Source organism: Rhinolophus sinicus, chromosome 17 (assembly GCF_057876585.1).
Source record: "Rhinolophus sinicus isolate RSI-liver-muscle chromosome 17, RSI-T2T, whole genome shotgun sequence".
NCBI classification, from domain to species: Eukaryota; Metazoa; Chordata; class Mammalia; order Chiroptera; family Rhinolophidae; genus Rhinolophus; species Rhinolophus sinicus.
The window spans coordinates 29,374,786-29,399,571 of NC_142517.1; the positions used below are offsets into that span (position 1 = coordinate 29,374,786).

At 40.1% G+C, this 24,786-nt stretch overlaps 1 protein-coding gene across 10 annotated transcripts in view; it reads left to right on the plus strand.

Annotated features, from left to right (window-relative positions):
• SCHIP1 (schwannomin interacting protein 1) overlaps positions 1–24,786 on the plus strand; it is a 670,730-nt gene that overhangs the window by 640,345 nt on the left and 5,599 nt on the right. For 9 of the 10 annotated variants that reach the window (XM_019731976.3, XM_074327035.2, XM_019731977.3 and 6 more), the window contains 4 exons: positions 2,140–2,258; positions 20,052–20,169; positions 21,113–21,310; positions 22,231–22,354. In XM_019731976.3, coding sequence (XP_019587535.3) covers positions 2,140–2,258; positions 20,052–20,169; positions 21,113–21,310; positions 22,231–22,354 — 559 coding nt within the window. Of the gene's footprint in view, positions 1–2,139; positions 2,263–20,051; positions 20,170–21,112; positions 21,311–22,230; positions 22,355–24,786 lie in introns of all 10 variants that reach the window. The other variant, XM_074327067.2, reaches the window with a different exon arrangement.

A 24,786-nucleotide genomic window follows, 5' to 3' on the forward strand; every position in this document is an offset into this window, starting at 1 on the left:
CCCTGCCCCTCTCCCTTCCCCGGAGGTAGGGGGTGGAACTGAAAATTCCAACCCTCTAATCACAGGATTGGTTCTCCTGACAACCACACCCATCCTTAGGTGCTTTCAATCACCGTATTCACATAACAATAGACATCTGCATCGCTCTCCTAACTTAGGAAATTCCAAGGGTTTTAGGAGCTGTGAGTTGGGAACTGTGAACAGAGACCACATATATGTGAGAAATATATTTTGGTCATTTCTTATAAATCACACACTCTCTCTCTCTCTCTCTCTCTCTGTCTGTCTCCCTCTCTCTCTCTCTCTCTCTCTCTCTCTCTCTCTCTCTCTCTCTCTCTCTCTCTTTCACACACACACACACACACACACACACATACACACACACACACTAGCTCCTGGTATGACAGTTCTATTAGTATATGCCAAAATGGGGGGATAGCTAGATGATAGGTAGACAGATAGATAGACAGAACATAAATGATAGCTACAGATATAGATATAATTGCTAAGTATAAAAGTTGAAAGAATGTTTATAGTGTCCAAGGATTTTAAAATGTCAGAGAAAAGGAGACTAGAGATGAGCTTTCCTTGAACTAGAAGTTCTCAATCTATTAAAATTAAATATCTGGTGCTAGAGCCTGGGAATGTGCATTTTACGCTTGATCTTAGCCAAAGGCTGAGAAGTGATGGAAATGTGTGCTGCTCTGTCATGTATTTTATTCTGTGCTGTCCAATACGGTATCCACTAGCCACCTGTGGCTGTGGCGCTCATGAAATGCAACTAGTATGATGAATTTTTATTTTTATTAATTACTTTTTAATTTGAATGTCAATAGCCACATGTAACTAGTAACTACCATGTTAGAGCGCCCTTAACCGATAGTATACTGCCCTTCGCTTGGGGATGAAATGAAGCCATTTTTCAGCCCGCCCTTCCAACAGGTTGTGCCTTTTGTCACTCTGACACAGTGATGCTCAGATCATGGCTCAGAGCTTTCACTGTAACTTCTGGGTATTGGTGGCAGCACCCGTGGCTCGAGAACCTACTACTGAGAGCTCAAGGGGCCATCATGCCTTCCATAGTTGCACCCAGTCACCTGAGCTGGGTTTTGTAACGTAATTTGCTCAGCATCGTCTTTAATGCCCTGCTCAGAACATAAAACGGTGTTTCCACAGCTTTTACCACCCCACAAAACAAAAAGCCAAAATCTCATCCTCACCCCAGGATTTCTAACTTCCTATGTTTGTTTTCGTAGTTGTTGTATTTTTAACTAACGAAATCATTTCTAATCTTCTCTCCTGTTGTTTAAAGGTTTAAAAGTTCAGCTTGGTGAGTTTTTATGGGACTTTTATGGGAAGCCAAGTGTTGTAAACATATCCAAATTATCTCAGCAGTGTAGTTTACCCAATCTTTTCCTATGCACCCTGACCTGACTTCCCTTCAAGATGTGAAACAGATGGGTTCAATTAGAATGCTCCAGCAATTTCAGGCCATACGTTAGGGTTTCTCATATTCTAAACCTGGTGAGATCAGTGTAACTCTTGAACAGAAACAATAGTCCCCATCCAGACTCTACGCTGGGTGGCAGAGGCGCTGTGTCTGTCTGTCCAGGACTCTGTTCTGGCATCATAGTGTGGCACCTGCCACCTCTTAGAGGTGCGGTGCATGTCGGTTGAATGAATTCATGTTCTTGCCATAGAGAAAGGGGGCTGAAGGGATGATATAAGGATGAGAGAAAACAGGATCCAGGAAAGGCGACGTTTGGGATAAAAGCACTTCGATTTAGAAGTGCTTACCCTCCACAGCTTTACTCTGTCATATGTAGCAGGTAAGAAGAAGAAGGATTACAGCGCCAAGTAATCTATTCCCATCCCGGTGAGGATCATTTGGTACCACAATGGTGATTTCCTAGGCGGACGCTCGTAAAGGGCTCTGCAGAATTGAAATTGCTCGCAGAGGTGGAACCAGGAGAGACGGGCTGAATTTCAGCTCTTAATAATTCAAATGCCTTTGTGCTGTGGCTTGCTTATTTATTTGTCATCTAATGTTACAGCTCTAAGAAACTTTGCAGTTAGACTGCCTATGGTTGTGATGTCCCGGTCCGCTTATCGGCATTTTTTATTTTCCTGAAATTTTAGGCACAGAAAAATGAGAGAGAATCAATCCGACAGAAGTTGGCACTCGGGAGCTTCTTTGATGATGGCCCAGGAATTTATACCAGCTGTAGCAAAAGCGGGAAGCCAAGCCTTTCCTCTCGGTGAGTGTTCTTTTGAATTGATTTTCTGATATGTACCTAATGGATTTTGTCATCTGACTACATGTTTCATAAAAGGTATCTTTTAATTCCTTGAGTATTATTTTTTTCATAATACTATCACGTTTATTTGGATTCTGGACAGACCTCTTCTGACTTGTTTGTTGGGTTTGTTTTGGGGGTTTTAGTTTTTGGCCCATTTGTCCAACCTCTGGAGGTCAGATTTCTGTATTTTATTTTTCTTCTAGGCACAGTAATGATTTTGCATTGTGATGGGGGAGTCAGGGCACACTCTCAAACAAGCTGGCTGATGCTTAGAGAAGTGTGGCAGACCACCAGATTCCCCATTAAGCAGTCCCAAAGCATCCAGCATCACCCCCTGATACATCTGATTGCAATGAATACTGGTAACTGAGAAATTCAGTTCCCACTTTGATCATTTAATGTTTATTACAGAGCTTAACCTGTCCTCTGGGTGGTTTTTCTTTATCTTAATTTATTTCAATATATCATTGCTCCTTATCGATATTTATTTCAGGATATCATTGGCTATTGGCATAGCTTCCAATCCCAATTAAAATATATTAAAATCATAATCTTACCTAGAAAAGAGGGCTGTAGACGAGGGCATCTCAAACTTTAATGTACAAATGAATCACTTGGGGATTTTGTTAAAATGCTGATTCTGATTCAGTGGGTCTAGGTGGGGCTCAAGATTCTGTATTTCTAACAAGCTCCCAGCTGATGTCCACGCTGCCTGTATATAGGTCACCCTTTGCTTAGTAAGGGTATGGACAATCTGAAAAATTAGCTATTATGAATATAGGTATTCCAAGTGATGAAAGCACATAGAACTTTGTTTTAATAAAGACGGTGGTAACGGAAGACCCATCAGTATTCTCTTACTGCCTCCCCAACTGTTTGTTTCTGGTCAGAATGGCTGTGTCTTCCTAAGGCAAATACTCCCTGTGTAAGGACTGGGTATGGTGACCGTGTTAGGCCAGATGTGGGAGACACAGAGTATTCATGCATTCCTTCAGCCAGTAGATTTCCACTCTCCTTCATGTGAGGCCTGGAATTAGACACTTTAATACCTATTTAACTCTACCTGACTTTCAGTAAGCCTTGTACTTCAGTCTGACCATTAGAGATTCTTCTCAATCAGTAAATATCAGAAGGCGCGCATGCACACACACATGCTCACGTATATGCATATTTAGGAATCACTGTAAGTGGGTTAGTCCGTCAAGACAGGAGCTGCAGTTTGGCCGTGCAGAGTTAAGGCATCTCTTCCTCAGCTGGGAGCCCACCCAGTCGCATAGAATTCTCTCGCTCTTTTCCCGTCATTCCAGAGCTGGAAAGTCAGCTTTCCCCTTTGCTGTAGAAGCACCTGTTTCCCCTCCCACTGGGATGTGGCAGGAAGAGCTCTGGCCTGGGGACCTGGAGACCTGAGGATTAGTTTTAGTCAGCTTCTAATTTGGAGACTTTAACAGTTTACTCACTTTTATCATGCTTCAGTTTCTTCAATTTTGTAAAATGAGGGGATTGGACCTTATAGTCTTACAGATTTCTGCTACTACCTCTAATATTCTCCAAAGTGCCAAAAAGTTTTTTTCTAGAAACTCCATTTCTTTGCTTAGCAATGTCTTATCTATCCAGTCCAAATGGGAGATTTTTGTCTTTTAAAACAAAGTTGGGTAGATAAACATAGATATGTATACATACACCCGCACGCATACTCACTCATACGTACATATATATAGCTGTGAAAGTGAAATTAATAATAACTGCAAGGTATATAATGACACAAAATAAGAATAGCAGTCCCCGTCCCATCCCTCTCTATTCTCCCACTCTTCTAGAAACAGTAACTTTTAACTCCTTGACTGTTTCTTCTGGTATTTACATAATGTACCTCTAAGTATGATTTAAAATTTGATTTAAACTCTGTGTCTTCTTAGTGTTTACTTTTAAATAACCACCCTTTACCTACTATAGAAATTTGGGATTTAACTCTCTTTTACAGCCCTCCCACAGATACGTCTATATATTCCAAATCCCGTTCTCCTTTAGTTATTTCACAGTTTGTGGTCAAATAACTATTCAATGTTCACATTATTAAGATCATGTACTATTCAGCCTGAACCATGTCATAAAATTGTATGGTTACTTGAGTAACTGTGTTGTTTGTCCTGAAATTAAAATTGCTTCATTTTCCGATTTGCTGGTCCATGATTTTGACTGCTATGTTATATTCCACAGTGTGACTATATCACAGTTTCTTCTGGTACTCTTCTGATGATGGACATTGGTTTGTTCCAAAGGTTTTGCTCTTGTAAACAGTGCTGCTTATAAACATTCTTGTACATGTCTTTTGTTGTCCGTGTGCAAGAGTTTCCCTTTGGTGGACATGTAGGAGTGGAATTGTTAGGAAAATACACGAATGCTCACGTTTAAAAGAAAATGCCTATCTTGTTTTCCAAAATGGTTGCAACAAGTTATATGCCTACCAGCAATGAATCAGAGATCCTCTGGATCCACAACCTTTCTAACACTTGATATTACAAATTATCTTTTACGTTTTTGTTAATTGAATGGGTATAATATGGTATTATTAGCCATCCTTGGTTCCTCTTCTGTGAAATGTCTGTTTGGGTCTTACTGGATTCTTTTTTTAATTTATCAAAGTTCTGTAGTCATGATACTAATCCTGAGTAAGTTGTGTATATTGCAGATAACTTCTTCCAGGTTGTAACTTGTCTTTTCACCTCTTCAATGTGTCTTTTATGACCAGAAATTCTTAATTTTAATATAATTTTTATCAAACTTTACTTTTTAAGTCAGAGCTTTACTGTGTCTTCTGCCCCAAGGTCCAAAGACATCAACCTCGATCTCTTACCAATAGTTGAGAGTGTTGATTTGTCTTTAAAAGTTTGTAATAAATCAGGAGTTGGTTTCTTGATATGGAATGAAGAGAAATCTAATTTCATCTTTTTCCATATACATAATCATTTTCCATCATATTTATTAAACAATTCCTTTTTTACTCACTAATCTTACAACCCACTTTTGTATGTAGTAGACATTAATGGGAATACGTTCTATTTCACTGATTACTATTTCTATCACTGCACTAATACCATACTGTCTAATTACTATAGCTTCAAAGTAAGTCCTGATATCTGGATAAGCAAGTCACTCTTCTTACTATTTTTCTTTGGAAGTACTCTGCCTGCTCTTGCTTTTTTATTCTTCCATATAAATTTTAAATCATCTATTCAACTTCAGCAAAATACTTTCTTAGGATTTTGCCTGGAATCGCACTGAATCTACAGATCGATTTAGGGGAGAATTACATTTTCACAACATTAAATCTTTCTATCCATGAACATGGCCTGTCTCTCCTTTCTTTAGATCTTACTGAATATTTCTTAAGGTTTTGTAATTTTCCATTTGGAGATAATGTGCATCTTTTCTTACGTTTACTTCTAGATACTTGAAATTCTGGTTTTATCTTAAATTTTCTCTGATAATGCTTTCTCTTTGTTTGCTCCTGGTGAACAGAAATGCAGCTAACTTTGTATATTCGTTTTATTTCCAGTCACTTTGTTATTATCGCTCCTATTATTTCTCCACTCTCCTGTTATTTCTAGTAAAGTTGTACATTCTTTGGGATTTTTAAAATAATACCATCTACTCAAAATAGCAACTTGATTTACTTCTTCCCGATCCTCATACCTCTGGTTTCTTGCTTTGTTTTATTGCAGTGGTAGGTAAGGTACACTGATACATGGAGGATTAAAAATGGTAGTAGTTGAAATCCTTGACTTATTTCTCATATTGATGGGAATGCTTCTAATGTTTCCCCGTTTAGGATGATGTTAATTTTATGTTTTCTTTAATCTTTCTCTTTTTGAGTGTCATGCAGTGTGGCCTGCAGGGTCTCTGGTCCCGCTCCCCACATAAAAACGCAGGATATGGTGATGCCAAAAAGGAACACCCACCATAGATAGGGGAGTCATACCACTATAGTCTCACTGGCGGCTGGGTTGGAGACACAGGAAGCAACCCTGGGTTGGAGACACACAATCCGCAACCCTCACTCCGCCGCTTGCTGGCTCAGCCACCATCTTCTTGCTAACCCCCATTCGCTGCTAGCGTAGCCATAGCAGTTACATTAGTGGCCAATGGCTCACTGGTTACAGCTGACGGCAAACTAGCCACAGCTGATGGCCATCCAATCACAGTTGATGGCCATTTACTACTTGGCCAGCACCTTTCCACGTGAGGCTGAGAGCCTGGAAACTGCACTCCTGGCTCTGTCCCCACATTGAGATTTATGATTTTCCCTTCTATTCATAATTTACAATTAATTTGTATCAGGAATAGGTATTTAACTTTATTACATGCTTCTTCTGCATTTGTGGAGATGATTATATGATTTACTCTGTCGATCTACTAATGAATTAACGAATTACATTTATAGATCTTTGAAATATGGTGTGGGGAAAATCTGTCCATTTTGTTTACATTTGCAAAATTTTGGGTGCAATACTTTCTCATTTCTTTGAATGTATTCGTTTTAGTTAAGTTGTTTAAAATGTTTTCCTCTGATCTCTACATTGTCCATGATTTTTTTCTGAGTTTATTTTATATATATATATATATATATATATATATATATATATATATATATATATATATTTCTGCCCATTAATAATTAAATGTGAAACACGGAAAGCTGTTTGTAAACTCTGTGGTTTGGGCTTAGTGACATATATTGTCTCTTCAAGAGACCTTCCCTAACTATCCAATTAAATGATAAACACCGAACCTACCTATCACTTTCTCTTCTCTTAACCCTGCTCCTTCCTCCTCTTACCCTGATTTGTTTTTCTTTGTGGTCTTATCACTACCTGACATCATATTATATAAATATATTTAACCTGTTTGCCTTTCTCTAGCACTAAAATATAAGTTCCAAGAGAACAGGACTGTTTTGTTTACCACCACAACTATTGCCTAAAATAATGCCTAATACGTAAGTCAGTCACTACATTTTTATTGAATTATCGAATGGTGAACTTTCCTCTAGAATGGTCAGATAACAACACAAACTTTCATTAGGGTGTATCCAATTAAGAGTTATCCAAAGATCTTTTCTCTTGGGCTGTAAGTTGCCACAGAGAACTCCCTAATGTAATCCTGAGGAGTTTTAAGCCTGGCTACCAGTGTTTTAAGACTCTGGCAAGGGGATGATTGCAGGTTCAGCATGTAGAATTTCACCTGTTAATTCTCCCTTCGGTAAGCCCCTTCATTGTCCCCTCAGCTGTGCCTGAGCGTGCCCCAGTCCAGAGCTTCTCTGATTCAAACTTCCTCATTCTTCTGGCCACAGGTGGACAGGGCCAATAGAAGGTCTAGATAGTCCTATCAGGTGTTCAGACAATCTATCTTTGGCAGTCCTACTCCATTCCTGCCTTCAGATGTACCTGAGCGTGTCCAGGATTCTGCAGTATAAATACATGTGCTTCCTTCACCAGCCAGCTCTGCAGGCATCTAGCCAATTAAGGTAGTTTGGTCAAATACCTCTCATCCATCTGCATTTTATTTTCCAAATTCTTTTCCAAACGCTCTTCTGTGCTATTATTGTGTTCTTTTCCATTTTCTTTGTCCATGTTGGTTTATGCCTTCTTTGTTCCTTTAATATTATTTTAATAGGATTTCAGAAGAAAGAGTAGATAAATACCTGTGTTCAATATGTTGTGTTTAAATAGAAGTCTCAGGAAGGTTTTTACTACTTTTAATAATAGAAATATCTTCTCAAATAAAATCCTGTGCAGAAACCCTCTGACCCTCTGGTTCCGGAGGGTGGAAGGAGAAGAACAGGGATACCCCGCCCAGAAATGCTTCCCCATCATTGCCCTTTAATGCCACTCCACACCCTCCACCTTAAGTGCCCCTCACCATGCCGCCTCTTTGGTGCCCCTCTCCATCCTTCCCCTACGAGCCCCCGGGGCCCACCTGAAATTCTTCTGGCATAGCAAAACTTGAAAAATCACTGAGTCATTTTTCCCCTTTGGAGACAAATCTCTAAACACATATGTATTTCACAGTAGCTCAAAACAAGCTACACTTGTTGACACGCCATAAGGAAGATTATTTATACCCTGTTCTTTCAGATGTTTTTATCTGCACAGGCTGGGGTGCGATCACCCTCTGTAAGAACACGATGGCTTTTTGGATACCCCTTAGGATGATGATTAATAATGACACTTAATGTTTCTAAGAAATACCACTTTGTCCTTGTAAATTGAAAGGCTGCCAAGACTGCCATTCCCCCTCGTGAGTAATAATGTAGGAGAAAAGCCCTGGGAGATGTTCAGTTATAGTTGTGTAACTCATATTCCCCATCCCTATTAGAATTAATTTTTTTTCTAATGTACTATAATCCTGACGTTCTTCGATCACGTCTTACTTACGAAAGTACTTGAGAGGTGCTAGAACTTTGAGGTCAGCAATAGCATGCTCCAAAGTGTACCAGCGCACATGTGTTGAATTAGTTAAATCATCAGAACCAGGTGAATCTTACATGAATGTACTACTCTGACAAGCTCGGTACTTAATTTTAAAGGAGGCTGGGGACTTAACTGGCCCAGCAATGGATTCTGAAGTGCTGAGCTTACTTTTAAGGCAGGGCCTACGCAGGTAAGGGGGATCTTCGGCAAACTAATGGAGTTCTGTGTATGTATTTTAAAGGATGTGCATTTACCTGTAAAAATGAACTTCATACACATTATATGAGACACTATGAAGTATCAGGAGGGTCTTCTGGGAAGATGGGTTGAAGCTGCTCCTGTGAGTATATAGCCTTCTCGGTTGTCCTTTGGGTTTCAGCCCCACTGAATTTTTCTAATTGGTGCTATCTCCCAAAGCACTTTTTGAAAGAGTAACAAGCTGTTAAATGTAAGCTAGGCTTACAATAATCCCATAAAGAGATTTCATGCCTACAACTGCAGCAAAAATATTTTTAATACAGCTTCATAATTCAACTAATTAAATTTGACTTATACTGAAATGTGACAAATATAGGAAGTGCCATTTTTCTCTTCAAAGTTTGCTAATCTACACATAATCAGCCTTTTCGAACTGAGACTGTGTGACCTTTGTCATGCTTTTTCTATTTAAAGACATTTCAGCAAAAAGTTTGTAAAAGCTTAAAAGGAAAGGAGAAAAATGAATTACTTACTTTTGATATAAGGTTTCTAAGAAATATTAGGTATACTCATATTCTTGGGGGGAAAAATCAATTTCTCTTACTACATAGTATAATACTTTTTTATAATATACTTTTATTGACCAAATTAATCTTGAATCAGCATTGATTATATTTTGGATTCTGAGTTGATATAACTTAGTTTTGTTAAAGTGATGGAAACTGGTTTGGCCGCTATGAGAACACGAGACAGAGTGATCAGACATCCAGGAAATCTTTCCTTTTTCCAACATTCCAACCTGATCTGATATTGTAGAGAAAACTTTCTCTGGCTTCTCCATTCTCCTCTTCTCAGAGTAATGACAAAATAAACCTTACTCTCACCTCTCTTCTTACTTTACCCAAGGTAGATTTTATTTACATACATATAAATGCAATCTAATACAGTCTTTTTCATAAAGCATGCGATGGGATGGTGTAACCTAGAATAGCTTCTTTACAAATATTATGAATATTAGGAAAAACAGAAATTCCCCAGAGAGCTTTTGAGCAGTTGTTTTGAATAACGATTACTGTTTGTTTATCTCAACCATTCCAACATCCCCAAATCAACATTCATTTTTTTCTTATAGGTTGATTATTGGTGAGTGGCTGAGACAAGACCAATAATAGATGCCCACCACCTCCTTTTGTGTGTGGGTTGGGGCAGAGGGGCGCACCATAGCCCAGGGAGTCATATCAACTGGACAGAGAATATTGACCTAGAGAGTCTTTAAAGAAATTGGATTCATAGGAGCTTTGAATATGAGGAACTGAGAATCTGTACGTATAATCTGCCATGAAATTACAGGTCGAACCAGCATCATGTTGGTAATAATTTTTATATAATTTCGTGGCAGAAATAAGCAGAATAGTCATATGTACCCAGCACAGGTGAGGAAAGAGGTGGTTCTGCTTCATCACAATGAAACTTGCTTTCTGCGGCGTTGTTTTGAAGTAATAGGTGCATACTGTAGCAACCTATTTGTAACATGCGACGTATCTTTTATATTCCATATTAGTCTCATACATATATACTAATAATTTACTTAGAAACCCTTCATATTAGTAATTCCAAAGTACATGTCACTGCAAATGGTGGTTTACACATTTTTTTCAAAAAACTATTTGAAAAGTCCTACAGAAAACCTATCATTTCTTTTATGTCCTCCAAGGATTACCACTAATATTCTACAATATTACACAATTTTAAAACTGAAGCAAGATTTGAAGTGGCTCTTTTGAGAAGCGATAAGATTAAAATGGCAAAACAAATTTAATTATGTAAGCAATTCTTCTCTTTCACAAACCTGAAAGAAAAGCAAATTGGTATTTGAGAAATTTTCTTTGTCTAATAAATAGCCTCGCTTTACAATAATGCCAATGACCCCAGTTTAATTAGGTGCAATTAATTTTGTGCAAGCGAAATTTGACATCTTGCTAGAGGCATAACCAGCTGTACCCTGTCTTACGAATTTTTTTTTTTTTAGTCACCAATGAGAATTCATTGTCAGAGCTATTGCAAAAGGGTGGGAAGCAAACGGCCAGGGGGCTGCATTTTATGTTTAAAAATGGCTCCAGTGGACAGCTGAATGTTTAATTAAAAGAGCTTCTAGGAATGATTTTTCATTGGTGCACCATCTTTGAGAAGTCATCGTGACTTTATTACTGCAATTTGCACTCCCTTTGAACGGTGCGCCCACACACGTGTCTGGACACACACAGCTCATATGAAAACTGAGCTCCTTGAGAGTTTACAAAAGCATTCACTGCTGCTAGAAAACACCATCACTGACTTCAGGTGAGCTGTGTCATCTGGAGGTTTAACACAACCCTTTTGTTCAACTTTATAAAATGTTCTATGCCCCTCAGATTATTCTCATTTAGATGATCCCATGCATTAAAAACCCATGGAAGATATTTCCCAAAAAAATCCACTGCCAATTAAATGGTGACACATGCCTCTTAACACTTAGAATTGTTATTTTAGTTATTGAAAGAGTCCTTTTAGGCTTATTTGGATATGCACTTTTATCACATGTGTCTTTTGTGCATTCAAAAAAAGAAAAAGTGAAATGTGTCGGTTAAGGTAATCCGAAACCCTTTTCAGCATTGGAGTCCAATTTGCCATTTTACCACTTGCCCTCAGAGTTGTCAGTCTTTGCTTTTCCACACAATGTCACCCTGTGTGTCTTCAGAAGATGCTTCCTTGCATCACCTTCTAAGCCACTGTCCCTGTCTGCAAGTTTTGGTGCTGGAGCCATCTTACCAGATGGCATGAACAGTCAACTACCAGAGCCGGCCTCTTCCTCAGTGGTCCTTACCTGGCTTGTTGGCCGACAGGGTTACAGTTCAGTGGAGCAGTCCTTCCACTAGCTGCCTGGGTGGCAGAGTTTGTGACACACATCCCGATTTTAAAGACGGCAAAGTATGCATAACCACGCTTCATAGAATCAGTGCAATTCAGTAGATCTACTGCGTTCTTTTTAATGACTGCATAGACTTCAGATGACCACAAATTAAACCATGAAAGAGAATGTCTTTGAGATAAAGCTTACAATGGAACCAAGCCTAAATGACAACCCCAACACTGTTTAAAACATGAACGCAAAAAGTGGTGGAAAGCAGTAGTAATTCAGTGATCAAGAGATTCAAAGAATTTGCCATTTTCACAAAATCCAGTTATACCCCTCAAAAATACTTACAGACACTGACTTTCCAACTGCTATAATTTTACCCCAGCCATGTGAACGTTGTCACAGGTCTGGAAGGGGACAAGTGTTTCTTCAGCTCCAACAGCTGAAACTCATGAGCAGTTCAGGCAGATACAAATTTAAACTCCGTCTGGGCTGAGCAGAATAAATAGGCTGGCTTTAAAAATGCAATTAAATGTGTATCAGTTACTTTAGAATCTATAATCTATTGCAGGTCCCAGGAGGAAAATGGGATTGAAACTGGGATGTCAACAGTTGAATCAAAAAGTCCATCCACAGAAATGTTCACTTCTTGCTGTCCTCCAAGAGAGCCCCCCCACCCCACCCCCAGAACCCTGCCAAAAACAGAAGCCCAGCCTGACTCATACGTGAGTCATGGTTCCTGCATACACACCATCTGAGTCAGACACACAACCATCCTGTGCCACCTGTCACACATTTAATCCTACTCACCTTTTCTCCAACACATAAGTGCTCATCAGCTCTCCTATTTTCTCTCCTTTGCATTTTTTAATTCCTGCTAAATGCCCACACATGGCAACTCAGAGGCACTCAAAAGAGAAAAATTCAAAGTCAATTTCTTCCACCAAAAAATATTTTGGTATTATTTCCTGCCACTTTTTCTGTGTATCTCTCTCCACATTTTTGTTTACAAAGTTGAAATCATACTATACCTACTATTTTATAGCCGTTTTTTCCACTTAATATATCAGGAACATTTGCCCATATTCATAATTATTCTTCTATCATACATATTTGTACTAACTGCATAATGGCCCATCATATATGTCACCAAAATATACTTAATGAATCTCTGAAAGTGCCCTGGCCTCTCAAGAAAGACTCTCTAGTCCTAGAGTAAAATACCAGTTTTGTGACCTTGTATAATTTAACCTCTTAGCCTTAGTTTTCTCATATGTAAAATGGAGGTCATAATACTTTATGTATATCTGAGGATAGGTAAATATATAAAGTGCCTAGCACGTAGCAGATGCTCAAAAATGGTCACTTTTTATTTCAGAATGTAGGTTGCTTACAAATCATTAGGCTTTAATTCAGATCAAAGTAAACCACATGTGTTGCCTAGGAGAGATGGCTGTTTTATTCCATCAGTATTCCAGTATCAGAAGAAGCCTCATTCTGGTCTTCAGTTCATGCTAGAAAAGAGTTCTGGTGAAATGCATTTTTTCCAATGTTAAGATCCTATAATTACAAATTTAATTACATGTAAGTGGTCATTAGTGAAGGAACTGGACACTAATGTGGAATTAGATCCAGCAGCTGTCTGAGGAAGGCAAGTATTTATAGTTCTCTGGAGAATCAGATTAGGATACAGGGGCTGATGCTTCACCAAGGAAAAGCTGGTGAATCCGAATTCCCCTTTTCCATCCGTGTTTTATATAGTGAGAAGATTCTGTGGCCATGTGCTGTGGGATGCCTGCCAGTCACCATGTGAACATGGATAGATGGAAGTGTCCAGAACTAGCCTCAGGAAAGGCGGCAGGAAAAGAGAGTATGTGCAGGAGTAGGAGGAGAAAACCTAGCGAGGGCACCTTGGGAGCTGCCATCCTCAACTGCTGTTGAGGAAGCCAAATGCCTGAGTCCTGTAAGACGTGGGGTCAGGACAGGCCATAAAGAGACACAACACCCCCCTTTCCCCACCTCCTCTCTGTAGCACATAGTTTAGAACTACCCTTAACTTCTCTGGGCACGTAACTGCTGGAGGTCTGGCTTCCCGTCCTGCGTTTATTTCCATCGCCCCAAATTCACCAGGACCTTCGTTCTTCTTCTTTTCCCTGCTCATTCTCTCTTCGTGGATGACACCTTACTTACTGATTCATGTCCAGGTAGTAAAAGTGTTTCTTTTCTCACATGTAAGATAGGGAGTATCTGCTAAGTGGTGGTTTTTGTGTTTGTTTCTGTTTTTGTTTTTTTCCAATGCCCCATATAGTCCTGTTTGCCCTATATATTCCTAAACGTTGCTGTTTATACATTGTGATTTGATGATCCAAGCATTGGTACCTGTTAGAAGACCTGGTTTCTGTTATTCTTGGTGCAACTACTACTATGCATGCACTTAATATAAGGGTCATGAACTGTAAATAAAATAGAGACCTGCAAGAAACTAGGTGAGTAAAGTAGGGCTGTAGCAAACTAGAAAATCTGTGCCCTGGCCAGAGGGGACAGCTGCTCAGCACCAGCTTATTGATGCCTGGAGTTAGTAGAGACGTTATTGCCTGGTCATCAAATGGATGAGTGGAGGGAGAGTTAAACATCCCTTTTCTCTCTAGTATCCTTGATAGATCTTCTGTGTGTGTGATGATAAATGTTGGAACAGTGATATTCTCACCTGTTATATGAATACCACTCCTTTTAAAAAGTCAGATTATTATCCCATGCATCACACAGCCCATAGCAAAGAAAGTTAACACAATCCCACTAAAGTAAAATAAGAAATAGTATATTTTCTTAACAAATATTGAGAAGCAAGTACTTTGCCTTTCCCTTTTTTTTTTTTTTTTTTTTTTGTAATAGGTATTTCTATAACTCTCATGGTAAATGTCAATATGAAACAGTCAGCAGGGAAAAAAAGAGGAAGGGGCCATGTTTAGGGGATGGAAAAAAACTATTTTACAATCTTTCAACCTACCTCGGCACATTCCATAGAGACACCGTTACACATGTGATCACACACTAGAACTTACCCGAACTTATCCAAACCTCAGTTGTTCTCAAATTCTTTCTTCACGACAAATCCTTAGAAAAATGAAATGTGTTTGCAGCTACCCTTGGGTAATTACAACCCACATTTTATGTTCCTTCCCCTTTGAAATTCTCATGAAACAGAAAAAGATATGGTATAAAAATATGGTTGATTATTCATTATAAAGAAAGTCTTTAAATAATGCATCAAAGATCCAGTAAAATAAATGGGAAGAATGTATTTTAACAGCCCTTTCAGAAACTAGTTGGGGATATTGAGTAACAAATGGCACAGCAGGGCCCGTGGTTCTCACAGTCACGCTGGTTGTGGACAGACAATGAGTAAGGCATGTCTGAAACCCCTAGCCTATGGGACACTCCTTCTCACTGTGTTTCTTAAGGAAACCACACAATTGTCTTGAAATTATAAGTAACTACAGGAGGTATCTGCCCTTTAAAATTATATTGCCATCATAGGCAGGATCTAATAAATCCAACCTTAAGTTTCAGTGTAATATGGGGGAAAAGCCCCTGGATTCCAAACCCAGAGGTCTAGCCTGTCATCTCTTGCTTTGTGACTCTGTACCAATTATCTGTTGCCACAGTGCTGATGTGTAATCAAAAACCACCCACATCAGTGGCAGACAACAGTAAGCTCTGAGTGCTGCTTAGAAGCCCTTATAGGGCGGATGAGCCGTTCCGCTGATCAGAGCTGGGCTCACATGGGCTTGCTCGTGTGTCCTGAGGTCAGCTACAGGTTGGTGAGGTCCCGGTGCTGCTCTTGGCTAAGCTCTGTCATGTGTCCCCAGCTTCAGTTGGGACAACAGCTGATTGAGCTCTGTGCTATGAAGTCACTCATCTGCCAGCAGGCTAGCCTGCGGAGTGGCAGGATTGCCTGACAGGAGACTTGGAACTGGAACAAAGGCACTTCTGCATTCTGTTGGCCAAGACAAGTGAGGGGTCCTGCCCAGGGGTAGGGAAATAGACTCCACATCTTGATGGAAGAAGCTGCAAAGTCCTATTACAGAGGGGGCAGATACCAGGAGGGGAAGAATGGGGACTATTTTTAGAATAGAATCAGGCTGTCACCACTCTGGCCCAATTCATTTGACTTCTCTGGGTCACCATTACCTTGCCTGTAATCCACAGGTGGTTGTTCAACCCAAGGAGAGAGTGTAAGTGAACATACTTTTAAACTTAAATTCAGTGCGCTATTTCAAGTGAAGTTAACTAAAGGGTAATGCAGGGGGTAAAACCAAAGAATTTTAAACATTTATATGAAGATGCTGGTGGTCCAAGCTGGTACTGGGAGATTTCCATTTCTAAAATCAGAAAACACCAAAGAGTTCTGGAGTTCAGAGCTGGCCTCACAGCAGTCCAATCACAGTGACCACACCAAGGCCAAGGACGGAGGCCGAGTCACGGTGGCTCCTGCACCACCAGAAGTCACAGTGACCCTTGGGACCATCACATTGTTTGTCTCAGGAAATCAACTGGTCCTGTCCTTGTATTTTGTAAAAAGTCTTATCTTTCTGCCACATCACATTACCACTTGGCTAAGTGTTTGAGGTATCCTCTTAACAGTTAAGAACTTTTCATCCCTGCCATCCTCTCAGTTCTGTGCGTGTTTTAGTCATAGCCCTGGTTAACAGTAGTTGGAGGGCAGCACAAAGCGTTTCTAACAATCTTCCGCAGCATAAATGCCAAGCAGATGTGGGTGCTGAACAAACAGCCTCTCGACTCTTGCCTTCCCACTTCTGGCCAACAGGCACTGTCACTCAGAAAGCCACTTCCGTTCCCACTGGGATGTCCGGAAGGCAGTCTTTATCTCTTCATTTTTCTGAGCAGTCTCCATCCAGAACACCCTTTTTCTAGACCCTCGGGACTTCCTGTCAGTGTCTCTGGGCAGCAGTGTGGTTTTTCTTTTTCTTTTTCTTTTTTTTTTAAAGTATGGGGTTTCTTTCCTTTTTTTTTTTAACTTTTATTTAAGTGTGTTTTTCAAGGACCCATCAGTTCCAAGTCAAGTAGTTGTTTCAGTCCAGCAGTATGGTTTTTCATTGCTGCCTAAGGAGAAGAGGTTTCTGGGAGAACCAGAACTAAAATGCACGGGCATGACAGATAGATGTCAAGCAGCCTTTTGGAGGCAACTCTCTGCTAAATGCCATTTGAAACACCAAGTAACCATGACTTGGAGACTTTAAATTATATTGCTAATTAACATGATGAGGAATCATGTTGTGTTTTCACCTCAGACTGCGCTTGAGAGATCCAGACGCAGTAGACCCCCGGCAGCCTGGATTTCCAGGCTGTGTATGCACTGCAGTGTGAGTGACAGAGGCCAGGGACTTCCAGCTTGCAGGAGTAAGCCTCAGGACAGCCACGCCGCTGCAGGGCAGGAAGGGGCTGGAACGGGCGTTCTCTAACTTGACCCTGTGTCACAGAGGCCTCGGGCAGCACCCGGTGGCCCTGTTCACCCCACAGCCAGGCTGCTGTTTGAGAGCTGTGGTTGTGTCTCCCCAAAGCTTCCTTCATCTTAAAACCCGCTTAAAGGCTCAAGGCGAACAAATCCTTGTTGAAACCTGAGTCTGTTTTAAGATGTCTTTACAAAAATCCCCTCTGAACCATTAGCTGTTATGTCATATAATGTCCTTTTCCTAAGAGTAACATTCTTGGTGATTACCGCTATAAGGAATTGTAAGTCTCACCCTGTGCAAAGCTCTGTTCCGTTTCCCACGGTGATAATGTGGTACTAAGGCGATTTTCTGAATTTCTACCTGAGGTGTTTTTTTCATCTCACTCTGACTACTAAATCCTCCCACACACCCTTTTTCCCTTTGCCTTTCCTGAATTAGAAACGCTCTGCGGGATGGTTGATTTAGGTCTGAGCTGAGCCTGGGCACAAAGTCGGCTTTGGGGCAGAACAACAAAACGTACGACTAAACTTTGTTCAGAATATATTACCTTTGGACGTTTTAAACTTTATTTTGTATTGGTATCATGGGTTATTTTATACTTTTACATCTGCGTATCCATTGGCCAGATACTTCTTTTCAATAAATAGAAAAAGCTACATAATCTTAGATTCAAATTAGGTTTAGTTTAAAATGTCTTTTTATTTTAAAATATGCCTTTAAGATATGTCTGTTTTTTAATTTGTAGTTTTATTTCCCATTATCTTCCAACCCATAGATCTTGAGTTTTATTAATATTGGGTTGATGTTGGGTGTTTTGTTGTTGTTGTTGTTGTTGTTTAACAACTACAGATAATAAATTTTAAAACTTAATTTGTGTGGGATCAAAGGGCAACCTGAACTTACTAGATTTTTCCAAGAGAACAATTCCAGTGAAAGAAAGTTAAAAGGAGACAAATTCCAGCTCAATAAAAGTCCAAGCTGTCTAACAGTTAAAGACCAGCTCCAGGACGCTTTCTCAGAAACCTGAGTGTGCCTCAGGGAATTGCTGTGACCAGGTGAGCTATTCAAGTATGTGACTTTAGAGGTCCCTTTATACAAATCCTGTGTCCCTTTGTCTAGGCTTTCAGGAAGCAGAGAAAGGAGGGTAATGAACCTGTACAGAGCACTTGCTCTATGCCCAGCTCTGAGATAACCCTTTTCATCTTTGTACAAAACACTGAATTATTCACCCCATTTTACAGATGAGGAAACTGAGGGTCATAGAGTAATATGCCTAGGCAAAGAAGTGAGTCCGACGGACTCCAAGCACCCTGAGCTGATCGCAGCAGAACCTGTTGCCCTCTGCGCCCAGCCCTGGGCCCTGCTGTCCTGCCTGCACAGGATGACCGGAAAGGAACAGAAATGGGCCTCCTGAGGGAAAGGCTGCGTTTCCTTACTGGGCAAATAAGCTGGGACTTTCAGTAATTCTAGAAGTGAGCAATAGGTGGCAGTACATACACGTGACAAAGATGGTGCCTGTGTTGAATCAGTAGATTTTCTGGGTTCTGTATCATTTTCAAAGAAGCATTTTGTATGTGTCATCTGAGCAATTTGTACAGAGCATCCCTAGCTATTCAAATAAAAAAAAACCTCAAATATAAATGTCAACTATCAGAGGAGCTCTTTGCATTCTCCCTGTGACAGTACTAAGGCGTGAGCTAGTCAGCGTCTGCTGTCCTATACCTGACTTAGGACATAAGGTTCCTCATAATCCCTTGCTGCTGAGAAGCTTCCTTTTGCCTTTTCTTTCTCTACTCTTACTGGCGTTACTAGAGGTGCTTAAGAAAATTACTTCTTTAAAAACTCTCCGTCACCAAACATTCATGAAATGTGTTCAACTTCAAAAGAAGGTTAGGACAAAGAATTGGATCTGCCATCTGGCCTAGGGGTGTAACAAGTACACAGCCGGGTGACCCTTTGCGACCACACTTCCAGCAACGTGACTCCTGAAGCCTTAGGATTTGCCACAAACATGATGAGCTCCCAAGAAATCTCCGCCTCTGAGGCTCTGTGTGCATGAGGCAGCCTGTAGAACCTCACTGTATTCGAAGGTTGTGCCTTTCTGACGGGGTTTGGGGTTTCCCTAAGTTTCTCTAGGGTGGACCTGTGGTGTATGTGTTTTCCTTAATGACATAAATGTGCTCCCTCGGTTGGCTTTTGGCAACTGCCTTAAATAAAATTTTCCTTCAGTTGACCCTATTCTGTCTATTGGCGGCGGGGGTGGGGGGACAGGGAGAAAGTCTTCAGAGAGCTGTGACCCCGGCATGCTGGCTCTCGTGTTGTTGCCGTGAGAGAGGACACTAGATGACACCATGCAGCCGAGTCATTCATCATCATCGACAGGAATGGAAACCCAATGACTCGACACATTTTTATTGGGCACCAACTGTGTATTTGGTATTGTGCTGGGTGCTGTAATATGTGGCCTTAAATTATTTTTCACTTAACGTGAAATTAGTGCAGAAAAAAACTCATGCAGTATTAGTAAAAGTTATTATTTTATCATTTACCAAGTTATCATTATCTTTCTCTGGTGGAAGTTATCATTTAGGAGTTAAGAGTAGTGTTGGTCATTCAATTCTCCATGTGAAGAACCCATACACCTACGTTTTATTAGCAGTATTGGGTGCAGCCACATAACCAATAGCTGAGTGACCTGTTTGCTTCTGCCCAGCCTCCAGAGTGGGATGAACCTGCAGATATGCTTTGTCAATGACAGCGGCAGTGACAAAGACAGCGACGCTGATGACAGTAAGACCGAAACCAGCCTGGACACCCCCTTGTCGCCCATGGTGAGTCCCAAAGCTGCCACTGAAGCCCAGTGTGCGTGCTTTCCTGCTCATGGAGCTTCTTTTCTGTTGCTTGGTGAGCAAACATTGCAGCGGTTTGAAAAGAGAAATGTCTCTGCATTTTTTAACATGGCACGCTCCTAAAATTTGGCAGTGACTAAAGCATCAAAACCGTGATACAACAAGGATACATAAGCTCTGTTCAAGTTAGCAACTACTTTTATATTAAACCACAAGAGAAATCACCTGTGCCCTAAAGAATTCTGAAGGAAAATATGCTAAATACCAATCCTTCCCCACTGGGTGTAGAAATATGAACCCAGAATAGCAGTAGGACACATTTTAAAAGGCCGGGGAGTGGGGGGCAGGGCAGGTGGGAAGGCTAATGCCTTAGAGGTGTTGCTCAGAGAAACCAGCAAGACAATGTGTTGCATTCCTTACTCATTCCTTACACACATGTTCTAAAAGGTGGCTACTGATCATGGGTGCTTGTTTCCAGAATTCTTTCCACTCTGTGCGGTCTGTCTATCAGCTTTCTCCCTAACCATTCATGTTTTCTTACCAAGGAAACTATGTCGGTCATTGGATACCAGAGATCCTGTCCACTCCAGAAAGCAACACAACACCTTAACTCTGAGTTAAATATTCTACTGTGTCTGGTCACTTCAGCAAAGTTTTGAGACTAAAAATGAAAAATAAAAAGTCTCCAGTTTGTCATAAATATATTCTCCCTATTATTTATTGTGCTATTCTTTATACTACAATCAGAGTCTATTATTGATACTGAGGAAATAGGCTCCCTTTATTAATGTGACTTGAGATTGGTACAGAGACAAGCTGAGTTGATGGAGGGCACTCTTGAAGAGGGCTCGGGGAATGTGATAGCCCATCTCCCAAGATGGTACCTGGCATGGAAAGCTCAAGGCTCCTGTTTTTCCCTTTGCAGAGCAAACAGAGTTCTTCCTATTCTGACAGAGACACTACTGAAGAGGAATCTGAATCCATAGATGATATGGATTTCCTCACAAGGCAAAAGAAATTACAAGCCGAAGCCAAAATGGCCCTCGCCATGGCCAAACCAATGGCCAAAATGCAAGTAGAAGTGGAAAAACAGAACAGGAAAAAGTCACCCGTCGCTGATCTCGTAAGCAGCAAATGCTGAAATGCAAGAGAGTGTTTGGTGGCTGCAAAAGGTTGACGCTGTCCTAAGTCGTTTACCAGAATTATGCAAACTTGGGTTTCTCCAAGACAGTTTATAAAAAGTACTGTCATTGAGAAATATTTAAGTTTGTTTCTTTTTCCTTTCTATTGTATCACTGAAAGATACATAAGCGACAGATTTCACAAAAGTAAACTTTGCTCTTGATTCATGTCTACTATGTTTCTTACGGGCAATATTAGCTGTCATGGGAATATTTAAAGTCCTTTAAAGCAACCTCAGTTTAAGAACCTATTGGTTGTGTCAAACTCACTATTACTACAGCCCTGTTTCAACAAAGACAGTAAAGCATAGTGGATAAGAACCCTGCACTTTGGATTTTAAGTCTAGCTCTGCCACTGACCTGCTGTAGGGCTCTGAGCAAGTTACATAAGTCTCAGTTTTCTCATCTATGAAATGGGAATAATAAGAATACCTATGTCAGAGCGCAGTAGTGAGAATTCAGTGAACAGAGTATTCAACGCACATAGCACAATGCTTGTAGCATGGTATAAATTAATAAATAGCTGATATTAATTTTATCCAGGTCATTCATATTACTTGAGTTCCCCAGTAATTCATTTGTGGAAATAATAATTGACTCACGGTTGTCACAGCATGTGTTAAGAACCAGTCCAAAAGCTTTTGATTTGAGAAGTGTAGCATCTGCGGCCAGTGGCGTTTTAGACAATGTGGTGTGTAATGCCTCGCATTGGGAAAGTCAGACTGGGAAAGCTTTTAAGCCCAGACTTGAATTGAAGTGGGTGAGTGAGGGCGGGTCTTTTAGGAATAAAAAACTGGGTCTTTATGTTCAGTGTACTTGCTGCTGTCTTCTTACCTCCATTTCTTCTCCTCTGCACCTTCAGCTGCCACACATGCCTCATATAAGTGAATGCTTGATGAAAAGAAGTTTAAAGCCCACAGACCTGAGAGACATGACTATTGGGCAGCTACAAGTGATAGTCAACGACCTCCATTCCCAGATAGAAAGTAAGTGTGAGACGTGCTTGAAAATGGGATATTAAATACAAAATATAATGGGATAGTACCACTTCCTGTGATTCAGTTTCTTTGTACACATTTTATTGGGTTCCTCCTGTGTGCTTGCAAGGAAAGGAAGAGAATCTCAAGGTCCCCTCTCTCTCTTTATTTTTTTGTTATTACTTTGAAATATTCAGAACTTTAAGAGTTGTTCAAGGTGTACAGAGGTTATAGGTCCTTTTTATTCATCTTAAATCGCCAGCTCCTAGCAAGTGCCGAGCATGTATTTGCCTTGCAACATCTGTTTCTAGTACAATTTAGTAGTTACAAGTCATTTGTTATACAATTCTACTCTCAATTTACTTGTATATACATTCAATTTTAGGTCATCAAATCCAAAGTTGCCTTATCTTGTGGTACACTAGGTAGTGAAAATACATGTGATCAATATGTGAAAATTAGAGAATGACAAAATATGGGCCTCTTCCCCCAGAATAACTGAAGTGTGCAGAGCGGTGGTGAGTTAGTGGCAATCATGTGAGCTGATTGGCTGAATGAAAGAACATGCTCACGTGGGCAGTGTGGTTAGGCCAGATGGACCCTCAAGCCCTCTGCCATGTATGATTTGATAAAATCTTATGGACTTACAGATGAAACCACCTCAGACACATGCAAACCAAATGCATTCAAACAAACCAACTACCAAAAGCAGTTAAGAGCCAAGTGGAGAAATTTGAACACCAACTAAATGTTTTATTAAGTATTTATTTATTTATTTATTTATTTATTTATTTATTTATTTATTTATTTCGGTACGATAAAGTTGTTGTGGTGTTTTGGTTTTTTTTTTAAAGAGCCCTGTCTTTAGAGATACATACTAAAGCACTAATAGATGAAACACTATGATGTCTAGAATTTGCTTTAAAATAATCCAGGGGGGGAAGGGGAGATGGATGAATCAAGTTTGGCCATGAGTTGATAATTGTTGAAGGTAGTTGGATGCACGGGGCATAGGGGTTCTCAAACTGTTCTCTTTGGTTTTGTATCAGTTTGAAATTTTCCATAATAAAAAGTTAAAAACGTCATGTACTATGCAGGCATTCTACTGGGTACTAGTATAAAAAGCTAGCCGAAGAACACATCGGAAAAAATAAAATTGGACATATTCAGTGTCGAGTTAATACAGTCAGTATTGTTTTAAAACAAAGAGACAGAGTTTAACATTTTAATTAAGAAACCATAGAGTCACAGGATTTTTGTCTTGATTCTCCTACATTGTAATTTTAGTTGCGAATAAATTCCTAGGAGTGTTATTCTGTCAAGTGATATTTTACCACCTATTTGTGTGATTTTTTTTTTCTTCTCTCTTTTTTAAATTGGAAACTAGTCTGAACTAAAAGGCAGGCAGATGCATCATTTGAAGTCAAGCTCTCTAAAAGCATTTCCAAGGAGGACCTTGCAGAATACCCACTTCCTTCCTTTGGTTTCCAAGGCCCAGAGCTCTTGCTAAATGAATGCTGTCTTCCACGGGTCCATGGGTCCAGACCTAGAAGCTTTCATTCTTAGCTGCACTGAGGGGTAAAAAGCAAAAGGGAGCCGCTTGCTTGTTCATAGTTTTCAGGAGGATTAAAAATGTTTCCACAGTTTTGGAAACATGGAGGAAAAACAGAGGGTTGCTAGAGGGGCGGGGGGGTGGGGATAAGGGGAAGGTGAGAGGTTTTGGGAACGTACAGAGGGATAGTGGATGGGGGGAGGGGGGTTCACACAGTGTGAGGGATATAAATGATAAATGTCTAAGTTTTGTAAAAAAAAAAAAAAAGAAGATGTGGGACATACAGAAAATGGAATATTACTCAGCCATAAACAATGAAATCTTGCCATTCGGGACAACATGGATGAACCTTGAGGGCATTATATTAACTAAAATAAGTCAAACAAAGACAAACACCGTATGATTTCATTAATATGTGGTATCTAAAACTGATGGCTGCCAGATGAGAAGGGATTGGGGGATAGGTGAAAAAGATGAAAGAGATTAAGAAATACAAATAGCCAGTTATAAAAACCGTCACAGAGATGCAATGCACAGCATAGGGAATATAGTCAATAATATTGTGATAGCTATAGATGGTGCCAGATGGGTACTAGACTTATGGTGATTACTTCAAAAGTTATATAACTGTCTAATCACTATGCTGTACATCTGGAATTAATATGATATTGTGTGTCAACTATAATTAAAAAAAATAAAGATATGCATAAAAAAAAAAAAAAAAAAAATGTTTCCATCTATTTTAGTCCCAGTATAAATCCTAAGGATGTTTGCCTTGGCACCTATTGCCCAGAGATTGCAGGGGTTGTGTTCAGATCTTACACACCTGGCTTTCCAGTATGTTTAGTGAATACTTTTTCCTAGAACAACCTGCACGTGACACCGCTCC